General features: G+C 42.9%; 2 protein-coding genes across 3 annotated transcripts in view; one reads left to right on the forward strand and one right to left on the reverse strand.

Annotated features, from left to right (window-relative positions):
* Positions 1-3,675, reverse strand: part of cryl1 (crystallin, lambda 1) — a 13,664-nt gene extending 9,989 nt beyond the window's left edge. Inside the window, exons 1-3 of the mRNA XM_080839562.1 lie at positions 3,536-3,675; positions 2,787-2,894; positions 1,125-1,251 (exon numbers count right to left, since the gene is read on the reverse strand). Of these exons, the coding sequence (XP_080695688.1) occupies positions 1,125-1,251; positions 2,787-2,894; positions 3,536-3,579 (279 nt within the window). The 5' untranslated portion in view covers positions 3,580-3,675. The remainder of the gene's footprint in view (positions 1-1,124; positions 1,252-2,786; positions 2,895-3,535) is intronic.
* An 873-nt stretch (positions 3,676-4,548) lies between these two features.
* On the forward strand, positions 4,549-22,772 carry ift88 (intraflagellar transport 88 homolog; the record flags this gene model as incomplete). 2 transcript variants are annotated; one of them, XM_080839144.1, is made up of 25 exons in its annotated part: positions 4,549-4,632; positions 4,715-4,777; positions 4,918-4,977; positions 5,553-5,606; positions 5,794-5,857; positions 6,005-6,074; positions 6,214-6,304; positions 6,749-6,853; positions 6,947-7,049; positions 7,217-7,331; positions 7,420-7,651; positions 7,823-7,893; positions 8,471-8,557; positions 9,018-9,117; positions 9,958-10,044; positions 10,236-10,422; positions 12,025-12,133; positions 12,615-12,765; positions 13,074-13,189; positions 13,394-13,446; positions 13,539-13,604; positions 13,815-13,921; positions 15,569-15,635; positions 20,265-20,378; positions 22,553-22,772. In XM_080839144.1, 25 exons carry the CDS (start codon positions 4,549-4,551, stop codon positions 22,669-22,671), a joined length of 2,475 nt encoding a protein of 824 aa, XP_080695270.1. In that variant the 3' UTR covers positions 22,672-22,772. The 2 variants fall into 2 exon arrangements, with proteins under 2 accessions (XP_080695270.1, XP_080695271.1); XM_080839145.1 differs by having other exon boundaries at positions 15,569-15,629.
* Between the last annotated feature and the right edge of the window lie 757 nt (positions 22,773-23,529).

A 23,529-nucleotide genomic window follows, 5' to 3' on the forward strand; every position in this document is an offset into this window, starting at 1 on the left:
TATTTGCTCAATTGTAATGAATACATCTGAATGACCAAAAACCAGCTGGATGAGATGCATTAAAACCAGTAATACAAGTATTCCACGTATTTTAAACTTGATTCTCAGGAGAACTAAGAAACGTCACTATTAGCACATGGGGCAGTTAGGACTGTCTGGTTATTACCAGAGGGTTAGTTATGCATAGCTGCCTGGGGTGCAGGAGAAAGGAGGGACACATAGGTCATTAAGCGCGATGAAAAAGAAAAAAGAACATTTGACATGACGTCTGCTCCGCTCCCATCTGATGCTTAGACACCTGTAATTAATCACACTTGTTCTCAAGTAGCTGATGACTGGTGGAGAACAATGGGAAACACATGGAACAGTACCCCAAGGCTGAACAGGTAAAGGTGACATGGCTGACACACCTTTCACTAATACAGAGAATACAAACAGAGAACATGTGTGACATCACAGCTTTCTTTCTCCCCCCCCCCCCCCAACACATACTACGGTCCTTGCATTGATTACACGCACAGCTGTTCGATACACTGTAATGATTCATTCCATGAGTAATGGTCCATACCAGCCTCACCATGACCCTTACGTGGGCAGGCTGGGGGTACATCCCCAGGAAAAGTAAAGAATGTAATTTAATGAAACCGGAATGTTACTCCTTTGGAATGTTTACTCTAGACATACACTGTCAGAACGACTCAGGGGGTGGTGGAAGGACACCTGACTGGTTTGTCAAAATATGGCCCTCATAACAAGAAATATACAGGGGATCCTTCTTAAGAACCTTCCGATAATGTACAAAATATAAAAATGAAGAGCTTATCTCAAGTTGCAAGTTAACCGCTGATTCAACAAATGTATTTAATGTAATGATATACGCAAGTGTTTTCATGTGTTTTGGGAGCCCCAAGGCAAATGCCACTCAGAAAAATGGTAATGTGAAACTAAAATGCTAATTAACAGCTCTCAGTGACACAAAAGGCAGAAGGTTTTAGTGGCAAAGAAAACAAATTGTTCTGTCTCCGGACAAACCGTTTAAAATAGTTCTCTTGAGAAAACACAACCGGTTGACCTAGGGAGGCAGACTGTCGCTGACAGAAGGCAAGATTGTTGTGGCGATGTACCTGGACGAAGAAGGCGCCCTCTAGTGCCTGCTGCAGGTCATCGTGGCTGCTGAGCAGGGCCAGCTGCTCTACCACACCCAGGCTGCCCCTCAGCATTTGGGCTTGATGCAGCTCCTCCATCTGCTTCCTGCACACAACAGAGGGACACGAAAATACACATTATTAACATGTACACAAACACTAACTCAGCACACTTGACAAAACACACATACATGCATACACATGAAAACGTGCATCTCATATGTCACAAATCAAGGAGCACATGCCCCTATTCTCTGAACTGAAAAAAACTGAAGACCTAAAGCACATCATTTTAAAAGTCTAAAAGGCTGTGGGTGGGGTGGGAAACACTGGCACTTTCACAAGCTTCTTATGAATGACAAAGCAGACAAAGTCAGGCGACGAAGGAAATGTTTTTTGTCGTCTAGCTGGTTTGCATATGTTGTACTACCTGTCCCACATTCTCAGCTCTTCAGTGGCACAACGCAATCTGAGTCAAAATGAATTTTAAACTAAATATAAAAAAACGATGAACATTTAAATATATACCTTAAGACCACAAAAACAGACCTGACTTATGAGAACTAGAATGTTAATTGATGGATTTGCCTCGCATATTTGGATACTGTTGCACTCCCCCTACTGGCAGCCAAGGGATATTACACTGGGACAAGGAAAACGCTTTCGCTCTCATACTTGCCACCTGCTGGCTAATGGGAGTATGTAGGGAAATTATGATTCCCCTTGAGGTCTGTTCAGATGGGTTGAACCAAACCTACACATTTAATGAACAAACATTTCTCCCATTCAGTGGTTAGTGGCCCCATATCAACCTCTCACCTCCTTGTCCTTGGCACACATGCACAAAAATCTGTTGTAATCTGTTTGAGTTTAATGGTCAAGCAGAGTGGATCAACAATAAAGTGAATAACTGTGATTCCCCTATATAACACAGTTTGTCAGCATCATAAATACATTGTTTGCCATTCCATTATACCAACCACCATTCTAGGCCACGCAAGTTAGACCTGCACCCAGCTAGAACTATCTCCATTGAAACATTCATGCTCTATTTATTTTTCATTTTGGGTTAATGAGACATGATAAGCCAAAGTGGACTGTTGGTCTCAGCAGAGCCCATTCAAAGAGGTTTTATTTCATCATAGCATTGTCATTTCAGATAATTTACTAACAAAAATAAAGTTGTCAGAATTACAGCAGTTTACGATTCCAATCCACAGTACTTTTTGTCAAATTCAGTGAATAAAACTTCACGCTTCACTAGCTGTTGGTTCAGTGTGTGTGCTCAAAAAACGTGATCACAGTTCGGCTTTGTAAATTGAATCAAACAAAGTGGCTCAAACTGAGCTATTAACAGTTCCAGACAAACAACACATTGCGTTTGAAGCTTGGAAGGGCAAGGTGCAATTTATTTATTAAAATATCAACAACATTTGACTAGAATCACGGCCTGGACCTTTAAAACCCATTATAACTCGGTTAGTCAGTTCCCAGTGATAATAGTTTCCCATTAGTGGTAGTTCTCTGAAGTAAATTTTTAATCCATGACAAAGCAGGCCTACACCTGGCCACAGGGTGTCTGCATGCTCTCAGTGCTAAAATTCAGAGGACCAGTTAATATTTTTCTTATTTTGCACTGACCTGATCTCTGTGATGGCCTTGGCTGCCTGACCAGGCTGGTTGTCGTAGATATTCACCTTGTAGCCCCCACTGAGGAACACCATGGCCCAGGACCGTCCAATTAGCCCACTGGAAAAGATGGTGAACAGCAAGGACTACACAATTACATTCAACCAGAAAAGCAATCACTCTAATCTAAAACAAAAACAAATTAAACTAAGAACGTTTTCACCATGCTCTTCAAATATGTTTAAAAACGCACCTAAATTTGAGTTAAACATCTTAGTCGCGCATAGAATATTTGCTCTGACTACTGTCACAAGAGGAAATTATGCCCCAGTAACACAAATCTGAAAAATTCAATTTCCTTTTAGGAAAATAAGCGCCATTGACAGGACACGAACAACAAAACAAAGCAAAAAATATATTCTTAGACAACGTGACGTGAGTGTGAAGTGAAATCTTTTATATTCACAACTGCGGGTGCATGTGTAGAATGCTGAGCTGCAGAAAAGTGTCCCCATTCCATGAGATAGCAAATCCCACGCAAGAACATTCTGTTGTTCAGTCAGCTGATTTATAACTATTAGTGTACATCGATTCAGTCGAACAATCAATTAAACAAAAGTGTAAAACTATTAATTTATAGCAGAGTGACATTATTGTATTGCTTGGCTGTTAACGTAGGACTGAGTTCGAAGTTCAAATTATAGACAACAAAATCTAGCTAACTACACAAGCTCCCAATTACTATGACATGCACCACTCACCTTCCAACGATCGTGATTGTTTTATTTCCCTTTGGATTACTCATTTTCAGGCAGTGGTTGTCTCAAATGAAATGACTGAATTCAGAAACAGTACATAGCCTTGCATAAACATCAGGCTACCAGCTAATCACATGAACAGGGGGCGGGGCGTGGATGTATATGGACGGTGTCCTGTAGTGGTCAATGTAAAGCTCAATATCTGAATATTGTTTTGTATGCCAGACGAATTTGCAACTTATCTGAATTAATTTGGAGTAGAATCCGTTAGGTTTGTAGCTAGCTCTTGTAGTTCGTGTTAGGGCTATTTATAAAATTCGATGTAACTGGTTTGACTTCTTACTTGCATCACTGGTATGAAAGGTGTTCTGCAGCTAGGTAACGTAGCAACGGCGAAAGTAGTCAGTTTAACCAATAGCATTGCGAGAAGAGTAATTGAGTAAACATTAGACCAACCAGAGTTGGAGTAAATACACCCGCCCATTCAATGTTGCGTCTTGTTTGGTGTCTAGTAGTCCCGACAGGATTTAGCAAACTAGCCAAGGGTCTAGGGACACAGGTAAATTCATTTGAGACAGTTATAAGGCACCTACATTGTTTGAGATTATTAACGTTTTGTCCTCTGTTTTAATTTTCATTGTAATGTGTGGAAAGCCGCCTCTGTTTTTCTGAGTGAACTGTTATTTTGCTGATTTTTACGAGCATTCCCATTTATCTTGCTAGCATGCTTAGCCTCGTTATCTAGCTGTAATGATAAGTGGAAAACGATGGCTAGCGATAATTATCTTGATTTAACTGAATGTTGAAAAACATTCCATGCTATCCATGGAGTTGGCACGCATGGTTGATGTTAGTTGGAACTGTTGCTATGTATCTTTCAGTACAAGTAGCTATAGTAACGTTAAACAACTTGGTTGATTAAATAACGTTAACCAACTTAGTTGTTCTTTGTGCATTGTAGTTGTTTCCCAGGTGCATAGTACGGAATATTTCTCGGTGCGAGCGCATAGAAAACCATGGAGAACGTTCATCTCGCTGCAGAAAATGAAGATGACCTGTACTCGGGCTATAATGATTACAACCCAACCTTTGATAACGAGGTAAACACAAGACCAATTTGACATTGCTTTGCAATTTGTGCGGTGTACTGTACTTACTGACTAATAACTATTATCTTTGAAGGAACTTGATAATGACATTGGGTTCCAGCAAGCTGTCAGAACTAGCCATGGGCGAAGACCACCTGTGAGTAGATTTTAGTTTTTGTGTGTTACTGCACAAAATATAATTTCTTGCTCCGTTTGAATATTTCAGTGTGGATCATAGAATATTATCCTAACGGTTTTGCTTGTCATGATTCTTCCATACCTGTTTCATTGCCCCAGATGACCGCCAAGTTCCCTGGCACAGCTATTGGAGCCCGGCCTGTGGGGACCTCTTACGGGGTGAGAGAGCTTGTCTGTGTGCCTGAATGTCACCATACTAGCATCACTGAGCTACTCTAAACTAAATCACTCCGCATTCTCAAACACAACATCTTTAAGAGACACCCATTTAAAAATAATGACTTTGTATTTGCATCACCACTGGTCATATTGTCTCATAAGAGTGTGTTCATGTATCTTGCACACTGACGACAGTGTAATATCCCCAGTTAAACGTCTTAGATGAAGTGTCAATAGTAATGGCTAAGTTCAGAAGTTGATGTGAGCTTTCAGTGTGTTTGCTGTTTTCACACACTCAGGTAGAGAGCAGTCAGGGCGGAAGGCTTTTGAAGGTGAGGAAACTAGTAATGGTCTGTTCACTTTGAGGAGAGAGGAGAGGAGAGGAGCTGAGAGGAGAGGAGAGGAGCTGAGATGAGATGAGATGAGATGAGATGAAGGGGGAGTTAATGAATTCGACAACACTATGCGCATCATCTATCTGTCTGTCTGTTCATTCGTTCATTGCGTTAATCAATGTGTGTTATTGTGTTCGTTTTATCTCACATGTAATTGTTCCTTCCACGTGATGCTAGCAGGCCAGGGCTCAGATGAGCTCGTCCATGGGTCGGCCGATGACTGGTGCTGTGCAGGTGAGAACCCCTCACTGTCTCTCCTGAAATATTCCTGACAGGAAAAATTCACCTCATAAATATAGTAACAACCAATCTATTATAATGAGACTTGTTAGAGTCAGTGTTTGCAAAAAGGTTATATGGAAGACAAGAAGAAACTCGGTGTTTAAACTCATGAGTTTTTTTGTTCTGTCTTTGCATGCAGGATGGGGCAGCTCGACCTATGACTGCAGTAAGGGCAGCAGGATACTCCTCTGCTTTGACCAGAGGTAGAGACAGACGGATGTCTCCAAATAGTCTTTCCATTAGCAATTCTCATTTTGAATTACCCGTTGGTCTCAATGCCTGTGTAACACAATTGTAGTTACTTGCCAGTATAAATCAGTGCTGATTGTATTTCCTTTCTATTTTCTCAGGTTCAACCTTTGATCCACTGGGTCAGTCAAAGGGCCCTGCCCCAGCGCTAGAGGCAAAAATTGAAGACTCGTAAGTTTAAAGAGTTGCTACTTGTATAAAATATATATTTTTATATATACTAATATGAATTTTATACTATACATTATATGAATGTGTTCTAACAGTCCATTTGATGAAAACCTTATCCTGTCTGCTTTTGATGTTTCAGCCCAGAGGAGAAGATCAAGATCCTTGAGAAGAAGGTGAATGATTTGATTGAGGAGAGCTGCATGGCTTACAGTCGGGGGGACCTACAGCTGGTGAGTCAGAAGGGTGTCCTCTTGGGTCACAGCCTTGCTGGTTATATCCTCATGTCCATATTAAAATGTATTTATTTTCTGGTATTTCCGGAAGCTTTTCACAAGGTCTGAAGTTCTGAATTTCTCCACCTCAGACTTGAAAACGAGGCGATGTATAGAAATAATTCTAAAAAAACCGCTTTAAAATGTATGCAGGCTCTACATCAAAAGCACGCAGTGGGAGAAGAAACAAACTATAACCACAGCTGGCCACTGTTTTGCTTGAGGTCCTATCCAATATGGCTGTGGCTGAGCTTGATCACTGTTATATCTACACTTAGTGTTAGGAAGCAAATAAAGTGTCTTGTCAACCGTATTACACATTCAGCAAGACCTTAATATACCCCACTCTGAACTCTGAAGTGCACCAAAGTTAACACTCCCTTGTTTCTTGTGTGTATGTAGTCTCTGGAGAAAGCCAAGGAAGCTGGAAGAAAGGAGAGAGTTCTTGTGAGACAACGAGAGCAGACAGGAACCGCTGACCATATCAATCTGGACCTCACCTACTCTGTGAGTTTTGAAGTTCTTCCTGTCTGGGGTCACAATAGATCAGAAAAAAAACTGAGTTGAAAAATGCTGACAATGTCTGTGATCTCTACACAGGTGCTGTTTAATTTAGCCAACCAGTACGCCAACAACGACATGTTTCAAGAGGCTTTGAACACTTACTCTGTCATTGTGAAGAATAAGATGTTTAGTAATGCAGGTGATGTAGAGGTTTTCATGCTCAAATAATTTAGATATGATGATTGTTTGTTAACGTGAGATTATTCTAACTTGATAAATTACTAGAATGTAAAATGCTCAAGATGTCTAATAGATTTAATCTAATTTATGAATATTTTGTCTCCTCGTTTTCCCCCCTCCAAACAGGACGTTTGAAAGTAAACATGGCCAACATCTACTTCAAGCAGAAGAACTACCCAAAAGCCATCAAATTCTACCGTATGGCTTTGGATCAGATATCCAACGCACACAAGGAGATGAGGCAGGACCGGTTTTCTGCTTCTGTTGATTTCTGCTCATTCCCCTAGGCTAGCATCTTCCTCATCATCATTCCCCCTTTGTGTTTGCAGGATAAAGATCATGCAGAACATCGGCGTAGTGTTCGTAAAGATGGGCCAGTACTCGGATGCCATCACCTCCTTTGAGCACATCATGAGCGAGTGCCCCAACATCAAGTCCGGCTTCAACCTCATCCTCTGCTACTATGCCATCGGGGACCGCGACCGCATGAAGAAGTCCTTCCAGAAGCTCATCAGCGCCCCCCTTGGCATCGACGACGAAGACAAATACATCCCAGCCAGTGTGAGCAATGCTGTTTAACGCTGTACATTATAATGCTTGCACGCACCTATTGAAACGTCTGTTGTTGTTGTTGTTGTTGTTGTTGTTGTTGTTGTTGTTGAAGATGATATGTGTTTTTGTTGTAAAGTATGACCCCCATCTCATGAACCCATTATGTGTGATTTTTTGCAGGACGACTCTCACACCAACATGGTGATCGAGGCCATAAAAAACGACCAGCTTCATCAAATGGAGAGAGATAGGTAATCTCACACTGTATGGGTTCATAGGTGTGTAGACTCTGGGGCTAGGACAGTGTCCTCTGGCAGATTCATCTCTAGGTGTGAGTATATATTGACACATGAGTACGAGGGGCTTGAGGCTCGTATAGCATAGGCAAAACCACCATCGCTGCCGCTCGCTAGCAGATGAAGACAAGAAGCATGGCTACTCATACATCACGTTATTTGTTCTCATGGGCTGAAGTGTTTTATAGGTGCAGAAGTCATTTTTAGTTGTCATAGTTTATGTAGCCAGTTAGTTTATGCATTGGTCGGCAAAATCTTTTGGCCATTGCACTAAACACTGAATATATCTCCATGTGTTGTTCCTGTGGTACCAGTCATAAACATAATCTTCATTAGCTCTAAAATGTTATATACCATTTCAACTTTGAGGTGAAGTGAGGCTGTAAACTTTAACACACTGGTAGTCCCGAGGTAAACTCCGGTACCTGTAGGCAGATTGATTTGTTACAGTTTGCCTTCCTATTTACATTTACATGACGCATGATGGTAAAATGGAAGAGATCTAAATCATGGCCACTGTTCTCTTCAACAGAAAATCACTGGCGGAGAAGTATATCATGACATCAGCGAAGCTCATTGCCCCTGCCATTGAGAACAGCTTTGCTGCTGGGTTTGACTGGTGAGTGTCTGTAACATCCCCAGCAGAGGGTGCTGGAGCACCTTTTGCAATGATTAAGCTCAGTCACAAGGGCAAGTGGGCAGTCAGGTAGCAAACACCTTGCCTCATTGTAGTTTAAACTCATGACCCCGTTGGTGCTGGAGTTATTGGGATTATAGTCTAAAGGTGCAATATTACGTATTTCAAGAAGAGCACACAACTGCATAATTCTGAAGGCACAATTTTTCTTTTATATTTCAAAATATATTTTTCAACAGCAAACAATACATATAACCCCCTTAAATCTGGCCCTCTTCTAGTGGAGATAGTTGAACACTAGTGTGTTTCACTACCACTGACATGAGTTTGGTCAATGAGTTTATTGTATCTACAGGTTTATCCACAGTAGCTGGGTTGTTACCCTTTCTGTTGTTTCTCTGGACGACCCCATGAGTCTGTGCCTGCTGGCTGTTTCCCTCAGGTGTGTGGAGATGGTGAAGAGCTCTCAGTATGTGGAGCTGGCCAATGACCTGGAGATCAACAAAGCCATCACCTACCTGAGGCAGAGGGACTTCAACCAGGTGAGACACCAAGGACCAGAACGGACGCAGAGATGCAGGATCTTGTTAGTTATTGCACTCTTAGACTGAAGGGTGTGATCAAGCGTACGCTCAGGTTCTTTGGCTTGTTTTGATGGACTTTTGAGATGGAGATAGACATGGTCATTTGGGCCACTAGATTTATAAAATGCTTTTATCTCTAAAAAAACTCAATGAGAGTACAAAGAACCTGGTTTTTCATGTGGAACAGTTTTACTTTTAAAGACCACATGAAGAACCTCTCCTTTGCTAAGAGTGTGGACCCCACTTTGTTACAGTCAGATGTGCGTTCTTATTATCTGTTGTTAAACTCTTTTGTTACTTCTTGTTACTGGTACTTTTTTTTCCCCTTTGTTTTCCCTTGTTATTTTCTTTCGACTGATTGGCAGTGAGTTGTTTCCTGCTCTCCCCCCTTTGTTGTCTGTCCCTTCCTGCGTGTTCACTGGTCCTGTTTTTTTTTCCTTTTCTTTTTCTTTCTCCACTGTCTATCCATCTGCATGGCTCTTAAGGAGGAGGTATGTGCATCTTGCATGTCCGTGTGGTTGTGCATGGATTCACTGTTGACAGTATCTGCGACTGCAGTAGTTTGCCTGCGTTAAACGGTAGTGGGTTTTAGTTCAGAGACTAGATAGTTGAATGGGATTATCTTTTTTTTTAAGTCTGAATGCAAGATACATTCTAATAAATGTACTGAAAGATAAAATGCATTATCACTCATGTCCCTAACCCTACCATTTACGCCTTACATTAATTACGGGTTCCTCGCAATGCTCTCCATGTCACGTGGCACATAACTGTAATAATGTGGATTTGTCAAATCAGGCTGTGGAGACTCTGAAGACCTTTGAGAAGAAGGACAGCCGGGTCAAGAGCGCCGCCGCCACCAACCTCTCCTTCCTCTACTTCCTGGTAAGAACGGCAGAGTCCAGCTGCCACGGCCTTATTTGGTTGTCATGGTACAGAGCCGTCTGTTAGGTTTCACTGTATAGTCAAGATAGTTATAGATTATTAAGCATAGATATAGATATTAACCATTTGGGAGTGTCTCCCGATACACTGAGCCCCTCCTCCCATCCCTCTCCGACCTACGACCCTACCAGGAGAAGGACTTTGACCTGGCTGACCGCTACGCTGACATGGCCATGACTGCTGACCGCTACAACCCGGCCGCGCTCATCAACAAGGGCAACACCGTGTTCGTGAGGCAGGACTACGAGAAGGCTGGAGAGTTCTTCAAAGAGGCTCTGCGCAACGACTCGTCCTGTACCGAGGGGCTCTACAACTTGGGTCAGTCGCTGTTTATGTACTGGGCACGGGTCACATGGGGGCCTGAAGGACCGGATGGCACGGATTAGCTACAACTCATTCCGGAACTACATGAGTTGCACACACAAATGTTTTTACACAAGCTATGCAATGTTTATTCATCTAAGAAGGGTTACTTATTGATTTGAATTGGAATAATTATCGCTACCTTTACATCAAATACTTAACACAAACACACAAACACATTCATATTTACAAGAAGGTATTCTTTTAGCTGTTGTTATTTATAATGGTATAGTTCACTGAAACAAATGAATGAAGACATTATTGAACGTTGTGATTATTGTTACATCACATAATGGAACCCATCACTCTGCCAAGTACATTTTAATTCAAAGAGATGCAGATATTTAGTTTTTACTTCCTTTGGCAGTATTTTATTGTGTTATAGTTATTTTGGTACTGATGAGTGTGCGATTACTGACTAGGGATGCAAATGATTAATCGACTTTAGATTAATTGTCGATTAAGAGGTTGCTCGATCAAAATGTATTAATCACGATTAATCGCTAGAGGGCGCTAGCGCGAGAGACCGGTTGAAAACAAAATGAAGCGAGCGAAAAGAAGTGCGGTGTGGGACCACTACAACATTGTTAATTCAGGCAAAGAAGTCAAATGTTCTCTGTTTAATGCGGTATTGAAATACAATAGTTCCACTAGCTCACTCAGTTATCATTTGAACACCGTGCATGCTGCTGTCCTGCATGGCACCACCAGTTCACCTGATCAACCTAAAATCACAGCTACACTGTATTATACCTTCTCTCGCTTACTGCCGCGAGGTTAGCTATTAGTTCGTTAGCGGGCTAGCTCACTGAGACTTCATAGAGTTAGCTACCTAGCTCGTTAGCGGGCTAGCTCACCTTGCTATGAATATGAATATCTTTGTCTACTCCCGTGCTAACGTGTGCCCGCGAGTTTGGCTCATGAGAGTAAGTAAGTAAGAGTTGAGTTGGCTATTTAGCTTGATAGCGGACTAGCTCACTCAGGCTTAATGATATTATATACCTAGCTCGTTAGCGGGCTAGCTTACCTTTGCCTGATGGCTTGCCATTAAGAATGTAACTACTCTATCCCTCACTACCGTGAGCGCGAGTTAAACTTCAGAGAGTTGTGTTGGCTAGTTAGCTTGTAATAGCCTAGATGCAGTTTCTTAATCTATAGGCTCAATAATATGCTGTTTGGCTCTCTATTTAATTTCTTCTATTCTTTTTTTTTTTTATGTCTGTTTCAAATGCAAGAACTGAGCCAGTCCATAATTTATTTCTTTGTTTTAAATTAAAGAATGTATTTTGTTATACCATAAAAAAAACTTTTCTGCTTTCTTTTCCTAATGCATAATTACTTGAGGAATGTATAATAGAATAGAATTATCAGAATGTAATGTAATATAATAACTCAACTATTTAGCTGATATTTGTAAAGGCCCTATTGAAACACTGAAACTCAGGTGAAAAACGCCGCTTATCAATTAATCGAAAGTCGATCGATAAGATTATCAACTAATGATTAATGAATTAATCGATAATTTGCATCCCTATTACTGACCCTTGCCCCCATCAGGTCTGACCTATAAGAAGCTGGGGCGGCTGGACGAAGCCCTGGACTGCTTCCTGAAGCTCCACGCCATCCTGAGGAACTGCGCCCAGGTCATGTTCCAGCTGGCCTGCCTGTATCCTTCACAGTAAAGCCCTCAAATAGACACTAAACCCAATGGTCAAGGCTCACTGTAGAGAAGCACGCAGTCACATGTCGACTTTAACACTATTCATAGTTTTCAGTCACGTGACTACAATGGTACCTGGCGGGCAAAGAACAGCGAAACAGCAAAGGTGACGACCAACAGTGGACATCTTTGAGCAGTGCAGTCTACTCAATTACGATTGCCATCAACCACGGATCATACCACTATAGCCAGACAGAGATATCTATAATGATGAAGTCCTCCTCACCTTTTGGGGGAACCAATGCAAGATCAGAGCTGTGAGCTTCGGTGTTCTCTTAGTTATGCATGCCTCAGCCTTGACAAACAAACATTGAAGGATTAGATTCAGAGTGGGGTTTCTTCACCTCTAGGGTTATTTTCTCTTTGAATTTGGCATGAATTAGTCAGCTTTGGCAGTGCTGTGGTTCTCTCCTTTACCCACCGTCAGCTACGAGATGCTGGAGGACCCCCACCAGGCCATTGATTGGCTCATGCAGCTGATCAGCGTCACGCCCACGGACCCCCAGGTGCTGGCAAAGCTGGGGGAGCTCTATGACACCGAGGGGGACAAGTCCCAGGCCTTCCAGTACTACTATGAGGTGAGGGGGACAAGTCCCAGGCCTTCCAGTACTACTATGAGGTGAGGGGGACAAGTCCCAGGCCTTCCAGTACTACTATGAGGTGAGGGGGACACTGGCCCAGTCTTCCATTCTCTGCTGGTACTGCTCCCGATCACCTGTGTGGGGGCAGTACAAAGTGAACCGTTAATCGACTTGCTCAAAGTCAACTGAGAACCTTTTTTGCAACAATCACCTAATTTACGACAGAATTTATATAGATAGATAGATTGATAGATATATAAGGAAAAACTTTGGTGAATGTTTACATAAGTATGAACTTGTTTCAGTCCTTCAGATATTCCCCCTCCAATATTGCCGTCATTGAATGGCTGGGAGCATACTACATTGACACCCAGTTTTGTGAGAAGGCCATTCAGTACTTTGAGCGAGCCACTCTCATTCAGTAAGTACAAACACTCATCCCTTTTTAAACAAATGGCCGCCAGTTTGCCATAGGTAATGGAAAAAAATGTCTCTAGAACTGTTAAATGGTACATTAAGACTACTATATTATGGTGATTTATGCTGCGCTCTAGTTTATTTGACTTCATTGCTGACCTTATACTGAGTTTCATGACAGAATTGTGTAACTCCTCTTTATCTACAGGCCCACACAGGTGAAGTGGCAGCTCATGGTAGCCAGCTGCTACAGAAGAAGCGGTAGGACTTTTACTGTGGTGGGAATACTAATGGATGTTCCTCTGTGGTGAAAGATGTATTAACGTGACATGATTCCTGTTTTTAACCAACAGGGAATTACCAGAAGGCGCTGGACACCTACAAAGACATCCATCGGAACTTTCCAGAGAATGTTGAATGTAATGCGTCTGATTTTACTTCCTGACATCCCATGACATCAAAATTATATGATTTCAGTAAGACGGAGTTAAACTGGTGTGTGTGTGTGTGTGTGTGTGTGTGTGTGTGTGTGTGTGTGTGTGTGTGTGTGTGTGTGTGTGTGTGTGTGTGTGTGTGTGTGTGTGTGTGTGTGTGTGTGTGTGTGCGTGCGTGTGTGTGACTTCCCTCAGGCCTGCGTTTCCTGGTGAGGCTGTGCACTGACATGGGGCTGAAGGAGGTGCAGGAGTACGCCACCAAGCTGAAGAAGGTGGAGAAGATGAAGGAGATTAGAGAACAGGTAGACAACCGGCCTGTCCCACAGACTTCCCCTTATGTTCACTGTTACAAGATGGCACAGGTTCGACAGTATATTCGTCAGTAATTATAATGTCTCTAAATTTGTGTCTAGAATGAACGTTGTTTTGGAAGAATTACAGCTGAAAATAGGGCCCTGGATTAGGGGGCAGGAGAATGAGGGTCAGGGGTGGGGATGGGGGTAATTGTATCTCCCATTCCCCGGCCTTCCGTTACTTGTAGGGCTGGTACTGTTAGTTCCAAAACGTCCTGGTGGTACACCATGTTCCAATGCATTGCTCCACGGTACCAAACTAGAGTACACATCTCGGTTTCATCAGATTCCTGCCTACACCACACAGCTCACACCTCACCATGCCAGCACACTGTGCTCTGTGGCACTAGATAGAACCACACTGCATCTTATTGCATGCTGCTTCAGCAGACCGCGGTCTACAGCGCCATAAAGCGCTGGGTGGCTCTCTAATAACCCCTCAGAGAGAGCCCTGGGTCCAGAGCATATGGTCTGAGGCATGGACCTCTGCCTTGGGACAGTGAAAAGGGACTTTTTGGAAGGAGGGAGGGAGAGGGAGAGAGAAAGAGAGAGAGCGAGAGAGAGTGTGTGTGTGTGTGAAAGAGAGAGAGAGAGAGAGATGATGTCAAGCAGAGCAGTTGGTAAAGAGTGGGATCAAGTCTGACTGTTTAAAAGAATGAAGAACAGCTGTTCCTAAATCAGCCCAGAGATGTTCTTGGAATCCGAAATGAAGAGGATTTGTCTTCCAGACTTTCTCCCTCTTTCTCTTTCTCTCCCTCCCTCTTTCCCTCTTTCTCGCTCTCTCTCTCGCTCTCATTCTCTTTCATTTGGCTGGCTGTCTCTCTGCTGACGTCATCAGAAGTCAACATCAGTGTCTGGTGTTTGCACTCCATGGGTTTTTGCCTGTGTTTTTATCACCATGGCAACTTACAATCATAAGGATGCCAACAAACCAATCTTGAGGATATCTCCCTAATCCCCCCTTACATATCTCTTTCCCCCACACACACACACACACACACACACACACACACACATTCTATTTCCCATACACACACACACACACACACACACACACACAAACACACACACACCGTCTCCAGACGTCTGACGTGAAGTTGAGGGGGGCAGTAGAGCGGGTCTGTCCATTAGGGTGAGGGGTCACTGTGAGTCATACAGAGCGTCAGCCTGATGTTTACCCATCAGTCACTGCACACTCCTCCATGTCAAACATGGGATTAGGGGAGTTTTTCTATCTTGTTCTTATCCCTCCGGTGCTCTCTTTTTTTCTTGGATCACATAGTGTATATTTATTCATATAAAGTTTCTTTTGCTTCTCTCTCTCTTTCTTTCTTTCTTTCTCTCTCTCTCTTTCTGTTTCTGCTTTCACCTCTGAGAGTGTCAAGTCGGGACTAGAGCAGGCAATCATGTTATTATCCCTCTGTTTTGCTGTCATTTGTTGAGTGACAATGCACATGTTTAATCATATGAAGTTTCTCTCCCTCACGCTCTCTCATAGGCTTGAATAGTGGTTCAATAAACAAGTGTTAAACCACACACGCTCTCTGTCTTTGTCCCTCTTTTTCCTTTCCCTCTCTTTCTCTCTCTCTCTCTCAGAGGGTAAAGTCGGGGCGAGAGAGCAGCGCTCGTGGCCGTAGAGAGGGCAGTGCTGGCAGTGGTAAGTGTGGCCTATTCACTCGGACTCCCTCTGTCATCCGAACATCCGGGACCTCACTACTTCCACACACTCTCAATACCATGTCCATGATCGTTCCCTTCGGCTGGACTTGCTTGCGCTAATGTTAATTTTGTCTCCCCTCAACCTTTTCGCTCACGGTGAAAGCAGCCAACACACAACCCCTTTGCACTCCACCTAAGAGCTCCAGTGGTATGGCTTCGCCTTACCTATCTTAACCCATACCCTCACACCATTTAGCGTTAGCATTCATACCCATTCCCCAGCACCATTTAGAGCTAGCATTCAGACCCATAGCCTAGCACAGTTTAGCGTTAGCATTCAGAGCCCTGCTGAGTCCTGGTGGGAACGATTAGCCTGTCTGTCTGTCTGTCTGTCTGTCTGTGAATTCTCCTCTTAGCACTTAAGTGTAGGTTGTTAACCTGTGTTTGAGGACCTAACTGACGTTTCATGGCCAGTGAGAAGTGTTTGTTATGACAAGCAACAAAGTGAGTGATGAGTGAAAGTGTAGACTATGGAAAGCATTGCTTAACCCTCCAGGGCCTGAGGAGACCGTGATGCTGTGAACAGTATACCAACTAGCCTCAGCTTTTTAACAGTCCCTGGCAGAAACCACAGACTTTGATGAGCTGCAAACCGTTAAAGAATTCCCTGGATTCTTTTCAATTTTGTGTCTGCCTGCTTGCCAATTGCTTCCCATTCTAAAAGTGTTTTGAATTGAGACATTTTTGCCTATTCCAGTTGATGAAATTTGTAGGAATTAACAGAATGCAAGAGCTACAGGAAGCAGAGAATAAGTTGACAAGAATCCTGACTGTTCCTTTAACCGTAGCGCTGCTTGAGCGCTTTTTGCTATTATTAGGTTAGACTGCCATCGTAGTTAACAAGGGCAGACCAGAGTAGCTAAGCACACTGACGTCTTCAATGCTTTATTTTAAAGGCCTGGCAATAATTTCACTATCTTTGTGTTTTTATTTCAGATTTCGAGGTTAGACCAGGTGAGAGATGCAGATCAGGAAGAGATAGTCAGACAGACACAGACACAGACACAGACACAGACACAGACACAGACACAGACACAGACACAGACACAGACACAGACACAGACACAGACACAGACACAGACACAGACACAGACACAGACACCATCCTTTCACTGTTTATCCTTCACATGGTAACCTTTCACTTCACCTTTTAACAGTATCCATTCTTGTCTTTCGCTGTGTGTCTCATTCTGTTCTCTTTTGTTTCACTGCGTCCTATTCTTTTCTCTTGTCTTTCGCTGTGCGTCTCATGTGTTCTCCTGTGTCTCCTCCTGTATCCACCTCATCTCTCTGGACACCCGGTGTGGAGCTGCAGCCTCTTCCAGTCTGGTCCACACTCCCCCTAAGAGAGTGCCTGGTAGGAGGCCTGAAGATGAATACATTTTATATAGATTAGATTTTACAATAGATAGATTCAGACAATATATTTTCCTCCGAGTTGCAGAGAGCCTTCAGAGTCTGCATTAGTGTAGGGCAGATGCACAACCCACACCAGTAGTTTCAGTTTATGGTAGAATTGGTCTTCATGTGGTGTGATAAAGCCAACAGCTACACATAGAGTGTTGAATCAAGATCAATTAGAGCAGGCTACCACTCTGCTGCCTTGAGGTTGTTGACTACTCGTGTGTGTGTGTGTGTGTGTGGCTCTAATCGTAATGTTTTTTTGCTATTGTCTCCCTTATGGATCACAGACACGGATATGAGAACAGGTGAGAAATGCAGTATAGTGGGTAGAACATCAGGGAACGTTTTCTTATGAGCAATCACTGGTCTGTACAGATCATCAGCTCAGTTAACCAGACGGTCTCTTTTTATATTTATGGAGAGTCTTAATGGTGCAGTTTGTAGTTTTTGATTTGACGAAAGTTCCTCTAGGGCATGAGTTATTTAAGCAATAAGCCCCAAGAGGCCGTGCTTTGCGCTGATTTTAGGACAGGTAAGGGAGTTGTTAGGCACGACGCGAAGCGGAGTGCCGTTAAACCCCCTTACCTGTTCTAAAATCAGCGCAAAGCACGGACTCGCGGGGCTTATTGCTTTTCTAAACCTGTTACTACACATATTTGATATGGTTTCATAAATAAAGACAATTCAATTTAAGAAACAATAGTTTAATGATAAACCGTCATTCTTCCGCCACTAAAAATTATAGTTCCTAAATAAATCGTTGCCACGCAACCCTTGAAGCAACGCAACAGCCAGATGGAACACTGGGTATGAAATGCGCTGTATGAATGCCTTGCCATTCGCTGCGCAGTAATATGGAATGTAATCAGGTCAAATTGTAAGGTAATGCTGGGTTTTACAACGGCTTTTAGCCAATCACAATCAAGGATTTGAACAATCAGGTTTAGAAGTAATATTGTTGGAAGAGTGATATGATGATGTTCTGCATTATCTGTGAGCCCGACCAAATGTTGTTTTTGTGTATCAGGTGGCTTTAATCAGGTGTTTGTGTTTGTTGTTTAGAAAAGTAAACAAATGCAACAAAATTTCCTGCAACAGAAAAACAAGATGGGTGGAATTTACAAGAATATTGTTAAACCCTAGCTGTAATCATGTCTTCAGAATTATGTCAACATTATGCCTCAAAGGTGCAGTCAGCGATTCTTATTCTTATACACTTTTGGCAAACCTTGTGCAAAACCGATTTGTGGACTGTCTCTTGAACGTGTTTTAAAATCTTTAATAAAAAACAAACTAAATTGGGAACTTTAGCTCTGAAACTTTTCCACCTATCTTGCCATCTCTTCCCATTCACCCTCATGATTTTCTCATGAAGCGTTCCCCCCCTGGTCTCTCCTGCTCTGTTTCGCTCCACTGAGCCTTCTCTGTTCTCCTCCTTCTCTGTTCTCCTCCTTCTGCTCCCCCTCTGTGGCTCTGCAGTCCCTCACTCTGAGGCTAAGCACAGCCCCGTGCTGGAGCAGGCTAGAGGTACGTACCTGACTGCTCTCTCCACCACTCCAATTCAATTCCTTTATTTTGCCATGTACACAAGTACTAGGAATTTTGAATGGTATTCTCCATGCAGGCTGGAGCATTACAAATAGAACATAGAACAGAACAAAGGGACTCACCTCTCTTTGTAAAGTACCTGTGGTCTTTTGGCCCCTGCTCACGCAAACACATCATTAACACAGAGGGCCAAACTAGTCTATACGTTTGGACATTGTGTGATAAGGTATTAACTGCAGATTTGTATTTATTTATTTATTTATTTATTTATTGTACGTGGAAAAAGTGTGTATCCTGGAAAATATTGCACATTGTGAGACCTGTACAAACAGCACTACATAAGACGAGGCCCTTCCAAAGTAACAGCGTGGTCTACACTGAATGCCAAACTGTCAGATTCCTGAGCGCATTCTATCGAGCTGCTGCTAGGCGCTGCTCGCCACAAACGGACCCCTTTTCCCCAGCAGCCTGCGGGCTCCAGCCAGAATGTGTGCTGTGGCTGCAGCGAGCAGGAGCAGAGCCGACAGGCGCTCTCAGGTGTTTGAGTACGGCCTGGATTGTGTATGTGTGTGTGTGTGTGTCTGTGGAGCTCAGCAGATGCTGCTTTCACTCCGCCCTTAAGCTCTCACAGAAGACTTATTATTTACAAGGAATATACGGTTTTCACACGAGTATGAAGTTCCTCCCATCTGAAACATTCTATTTTGTACTTGTAGCAGGTGAGAAGAGACATTCAGACGACTGCCAAGGGGTTTATTGACACAATGCTGGGGGAGTGCATGTTTGAAATATCTGCGTTCGCATCATTATAAATGTGCTAGAGAGACGAAAGTCAGCCACAGTTTTCTGGCCTGGAAGCAGATGTAGTTTTATGGAACAGGGGGGCCTTCTGAAGGGGTCAGGGTCAGCTGGTGGAAAGAATGAGATGAGAAAGGTCAGGGTCAGCTGGTGGAAAGAATGAGAGAGAAAGAAGGGATCGTTTCCAGTTCTGAGAATCTTCCACTATCGCTATGGTTACGTGGTGACCATATGCAAGGGGCTTGAGTGCCACGTCTGCCTCTCGGTGCTGGTGTAATTCCGAGCCAGGACGCTAAGCAGAGCCAGGCGACGGCTACTCCCTGCCTGAGAGCGAGAGAGATGTTGGCCTCTCCACACCGTCCTCCTGCAGCTCATAAGAAGGAGGAGATGTTCCCAGCAGTCAGGAGAGCAGATCAAGGGGTCATTTTCAGGCCTACCGTTTTTTTTTGAGACAGGAGACCAGATGGGTTCAGTTATTACCTAACATCAATTACACCATGCATGTTCTTATATGACTTGGAAGATGCTTAACAGGTCCTACACACGTGTGTATGTGTGTATATAAGTACATCTAAGAGGTAAAATATAGATATACATCTATCTGATGTAGGTACTCTATATAAATACAATAGACACAATATATCTATATTGCAAGACTGAAAATATACCTACAATATAGTTAATTATAGTACAGTTCATTAAACAGTTCATTATAACATGCTTAATTTATCAAGCAAAAAAGTAAATGCACATGGGCAGGTCAGTGAGTGGTGCATGCCATGCAAGGCTTAATGTTTCACACTGGTGTTCTCTCATAACACAGACAGCAGCCACAGTGGCCAGGGCACCGGCACCCGCAGCGAGAGGCTGAGTGCCAAGCTGAGGGCACTGCCAGGCTCCAACGAACCGTACGAGGCCAGCACCCAGCGAGACATAGGTGAGTGGACTCATTCTTGGCATCTTGTCTCTCTAAAGATTTTCTGAGCTTATTTAGCTTTTTGACTCCAGGCCAAATAAAGGAGTCACACTTTAAGAGTGGAATGTTGTGATTTGGAATGGATTGGATTGGGAATATCCCTTACCTACCCCACTCGTACTATATTGCTTAAATATATATACAGTACTGTGCAAAAGTTTTAGGCAGGTGTGAAAAAATGCTATGAACTAAGAATGCTTTGAAAAATGTAAACAATAAATGTTTATTTTTTATCCATTTACATGGTAAGACTGAGCACAGCAACAAGACACAACGTAGTTATACAGCATCAGCAGGGTCTCTCCCAGACAAAGATTTCAAAGCAGACAGGGGTGCAGTTCCAGCTCTTTTGAAGAAGACGTTGAGGATCGTAGACGCAGTGTTCAGCCAAGGAAACTTAATGCAGCTGATGACAAACACATCAAGCTTATTTACCTTCGAAATCGGAAGATTTCAAGCAGTGGCATCAGCTCAGAACTGGCAGAAACCAGTGGTACCCAGGTACAGACATTTACTGTCCAGGGAAGTCTGGCCAGAAGTGGTCTTCATGGAAGAGTTGCAGCCAAAAAGCTCTACCCCGACAAGGAAACAAGGCCAAGTGACTGAACTAAGCACGTAAACATAGAAACTAGGGTGCAGAAACATGGCAGAAGGTGCTCTGGACTGATGAGTCAAAATTAGAAATATTTGGCTGTGGAAGAAGGCAGTTTGTTCGCTGGAGGCTGGAGAGAGGTACAATAATGAGAGTCTGCAGGCAACAGTGAAGCATGGTAGAGGTTCCTTTCCAGTTTGGGGCTGCATTTCTGCAAGTGGAGTTGGAGATTTGGTCAGGATGAATGGTGTCCTCAATGCTGAGAAATACAGGCAGATACTAATCCATCATGCAATACCATCAGGGAGGCGTATGATTGGCACCAAATGTATTCTGCAGCAGGAACATAACCCCAAACATACAGCCAATGTCATTAACAACTATCTTCAGCTTAAAGAAGAACAGAAAGTCCTGCAAGTGATGGTATGACCCCCACAGAGCCCTAATCTCTACATCATCGAGTCTGTCTGGGTTTACATGAAGAGACAGAAGAATTTTAGGAAGCCTACATCCACAGAAGATCTGTGGTTAGTTCTCTAAGATGTTTGGAACAATTTACCAGCCGTGTTCCTTCAAAAACTGCGCAAGTGTATCTGGAAGAATTGATGCTATTTTGAAGGCAAAGGGTGGTCACACCAAATATTGATTTAATTTAGAATTTTCTTCTGTTCCTTCACTGCATTTTGTTAATTTATGAAGAATTGATGAAAATAAACTGTTAACACTTCCATTTTTGAAAGCATTCTTAGTTTACAGCATTTTTTCACACCTGCCTAAAACTTTTGCACAGTACTGTATATATATATATATATTATATAACATTATTTACATGCAATTAATGCATGTGTTTGTTGTGGGGTTCTGTGGCTTCTGTCCGCCTGGCTGTGTTTGCCATATTTCCCACCTGTGACAGCTTTACTCTCTATTCTCTGGTGGAGGATTCTCCCTCTCTGGAAGGTCCATTAGAGAAAGAGATTTCCCCTTCGCCCTTTCCTCTTCCCCCTCACACCGCTCCCACTCTTAAACTGTGTCTGCAAATGCCATTAATAATCCCTCCGATCCATCACAACACCACCCAACACCTCCAGTGAGGCAGACACACGTGAGCAGGCCAGACTAGGGACTTGGAGAGACCCTGCACAGCATCTGCCTGTCTGTCACCACTCAGTGCTCTGAGCCTCTCCTGAGCCCCTGAAATACAGCCATCTCCTCCCAGCTCAGGCCCTGTCACTCTGTCTCCCTGTGGAGCAGCGAGACGAATGAGAGAAGGATGAGTGAGGTAGTGCTGTGTGGTGGCCCTTCAGTCCACAATCTGAGGGAGGGAAACCCCTGTTCTCTGACTTACAGCTTACTTACTCACTTACAACATGGAGGAGACTTTTATAAATGTTAGGAAGTATTGCAAAAAATCAGTAAGCACATGACCTCCAGAAATGTATTTCAATTTGTTGCTTATCTTTTATCATGTCTTGATCTACTTTATCATTTAATTGTCGCACCTTTTTATGCACTGGCCTTGTCTAAACTAAACTTATATTCTCAGATGCATCCTACGTTGACACACTGGGACCGCAGATGGAGAGACCAAAGACAGCAGCAAAGAAATACATCGAGGAAGATGAGTTTGCTGATGAAGAGCTTGGAGACCTTTTACCAGAATAGCCTTACATTCTACAACTTTACTTTCATTTTAAATTTGGTCTTCAGTTCACTATGAAATATTTTACAAAGAATCCCCCCCATCCCGCCCCAAATGTCAGAACTGTCCCATCGCTGCTCAGCATTCCACAGGAGCAACTGCGTGTGCTTGGAAAGCGGAGGAAGAGTGTGTTGGTCTGCCAACTCTGGTATTCCGCAGTGAGCTTGGTTAAAAGCTATTCCATATGTGACCCACAGGCACGGTTATCACTTTTCCTTAAGTTTTCCACGTCCACTTTTTGTTGAAACTACAACACTGACACCAGACCATTGGCACTTCACTACATGTCTTTTCCAATTCGCCTGGACTGATTATTTCACTCAAGGAAGAAAAGAAAAAAAGTGAATGTATTGCAGTACTATTCCATTCCTTACTTTTGAATATTTATATTTTGATAGTCTTGAAGAGTGTACTTAATGAGAATGTAAATGCTTATATATATAAAATGGAAATAAATATTTAACTCTCAGTTTTATATACTTTAATTTTGTAATCTATTGCGATGAATACTAATTCCTTTTATTTCATGATATAAGCTGCACTGCAATGTCATGCTTGAGACAGTTTAAAGTTGCAGCATAGTACAGTTATGTGATTTGAATTGTTTTGTGGTCTATATCTTGGGAGTGATGGGCTGTCAACTTGTTCCCTTGAATGTACACTGAAGGCGCCTAGGATGTATGAGGAACGCTGTGTGGTCAGTGATTGGCAGACGTGCATCAATTACTTTTTCATTCCTAGGTGTCACTACTCCATTCCAGGAGAACAGTCAACAAACTCCGAGTCTCTCTTAAATGGAGGTCGGATGGTGTTACTTTTCA

Source organism: Sprattus sprattus (genome assembly GCF_963457725.1).
Source record: "Sprattus sprattus genome assembly, chromosome: 5".
NCBI classification, from domain to species: Eukaryota; Metazoa; Chordata; class Actinopteri; order Clupeiformes; family Clupeidae; genus Sprattus; species Sprattus sprattus.